Below are 1,412 nucleotides of genomic sequence, written 5' to 3'. Positions count from 1 at the left end.
CTGGGACAGGAGCATTCAGTTCAACATAACAAAGACACACAGTATTAATAGCAAATTAATTCAAAATGTTAGTTGAACAAATATGTGTACCTGCAGAATGCGGTCATAGGGTTTCAACCCGGCCTGGTTGGCAGGACCATCTGGTCGGATCATGTTGACGTAGATGCCTTTCTCTAGGAAACCATCTGACACACTGAAACCAAAGTCTCCACAGTCTGGGTCCTTCCTCAGGGTCACCTATAGAACAGACAGTAAGGCACATTCACTTGATCCGTGTAAGTTGCCAAGCTCTCCGCTGGGTCCGGGAACAGTGCGGGGTGTAAATTGACTTAAACTCTGAGCGTAATGGCGCTGACCCCAAAGGCCTAGCTCTCTGTAACCCTCTTAGTGAGCACAACGCCTCCTCCATTGGAAAATAATGGCTTGCTCAGCGCAATGCCATTCTTGCGGAGGTCATAGGAATTGGGCTTTACAGGTCACATATTGCCACAGGCTAAGTGAGTTATGATATGGTTTAGCAATGTAAATTATGCAGATTAGGTATGGAACTGCATCCAATCAAGTTGGCTGTCAGAGGAAATTATACCAATATCAAAAATCATTCAATTACAGGAACTTGGTAGCATCTTAATTGGGGAGGACGGGCTTGGGGTAATGGCTGGAGCGGAATTGATGGAATGGTATCAAATACAGCAAACACATAGTGTCCTTGTGTCTGATACCATTACATTCCAGCAATTATCATGAGCCGTCCTCCCCTCAGCAGCCTCCAGTGTTTTCAATCTGCAATTCATGTTTGTTTTTAAGGGCGTGGTTAGATTCAGTTACTAAGTGCTTGTGCCCTTATTCAACCCCACTTCCTAAACCAACAGTACACTGCAGCACAATAGAACAGACTGTACTGTACATGCAGTGGGGTCACGGCATGTGGCGAGGGGACAATACGGCTCACAACACCAGGAGCTAGTGCACTACATTATAATGAGCAGGTTCAGTGTTATGTTGGTTATCTATTATCCCACACACTGCAAGTCCTGACTGGCCTGGCATTCACTGAGTCCAGTTACACTCCAGTGATGGGCAGGGTAGCCTGCAGTTCAGTTAGTGAAGGGTGGCTTCAGTTGGCTTCAGTTCAGTTCAGGGTGGCTTCAGTTCAGTTAGGCTCAGGGTAAGATATTAATTGAACCCAACAGGCATGTTCTCCCTGTGCCATATTATACAACGGGTGGTTCTAATCCTGAAGGCTGATAGGTTAAAACCGCATTCCAGCTGGTGTCTATTCCACAAGTTACCACTAGCTAAATCTATGATGTTAAAATGCCTATTTACTCTGTTCCATCTGACTGCGCAATCCACCGTCTCATCAGCTCAGCCAGGTAATTTATATCTCCACTATAAAAAGCATCTAGACG

At 45.5% G+C, this 1,412-nt stretch overlaps 1 protein-coding gene across 5 annotated transcripts in view; it reads right to left on the bottom strand.

Moving 5' to 3' along the window:
- LOC109906953 (glutamate receptor-interacting protein 2) overlaps window positions 1-1,412 on the bottom strand; it is an 82,148-nt gene that overhangs the window by 5,441 nt on the left and 75,295 nt on the right. For all 5 annotated transcript variants that reach the window (XM_031793877.1, XM_031793878.1, XM_031793879.1 and 2 more), the window contains exon 23: window positions 91-237. In XM_031793877.1, coding sequence (XP_031649737.1) covers window positions 91-237 — 147 coding nt within the window. The remainder of the gene's footprint in view (window positions 1-90; window positions 238-1,412) is intronic.

The sequence above is a fragment of the Oncorhynchus kisutch genome, linkage group LG17, assembly GCF_002021735.2.
Source record: "Oncorhynchus kisutch isolate 150728-3 linkage group LG17, Okis_V2, whole genome shotgun sequence".
Classification (NCBI taxonomy): domain Eukaryota; kingdom Metazoa; phylum Chordata; class Actinopteri; order Salmoniformes; family Salmonidae; genus Oncorhynchus; species Oncorhynchus kisutch.
This window is presented reverse-complemented; position numbering and strand designations above follow the sequence as displayed.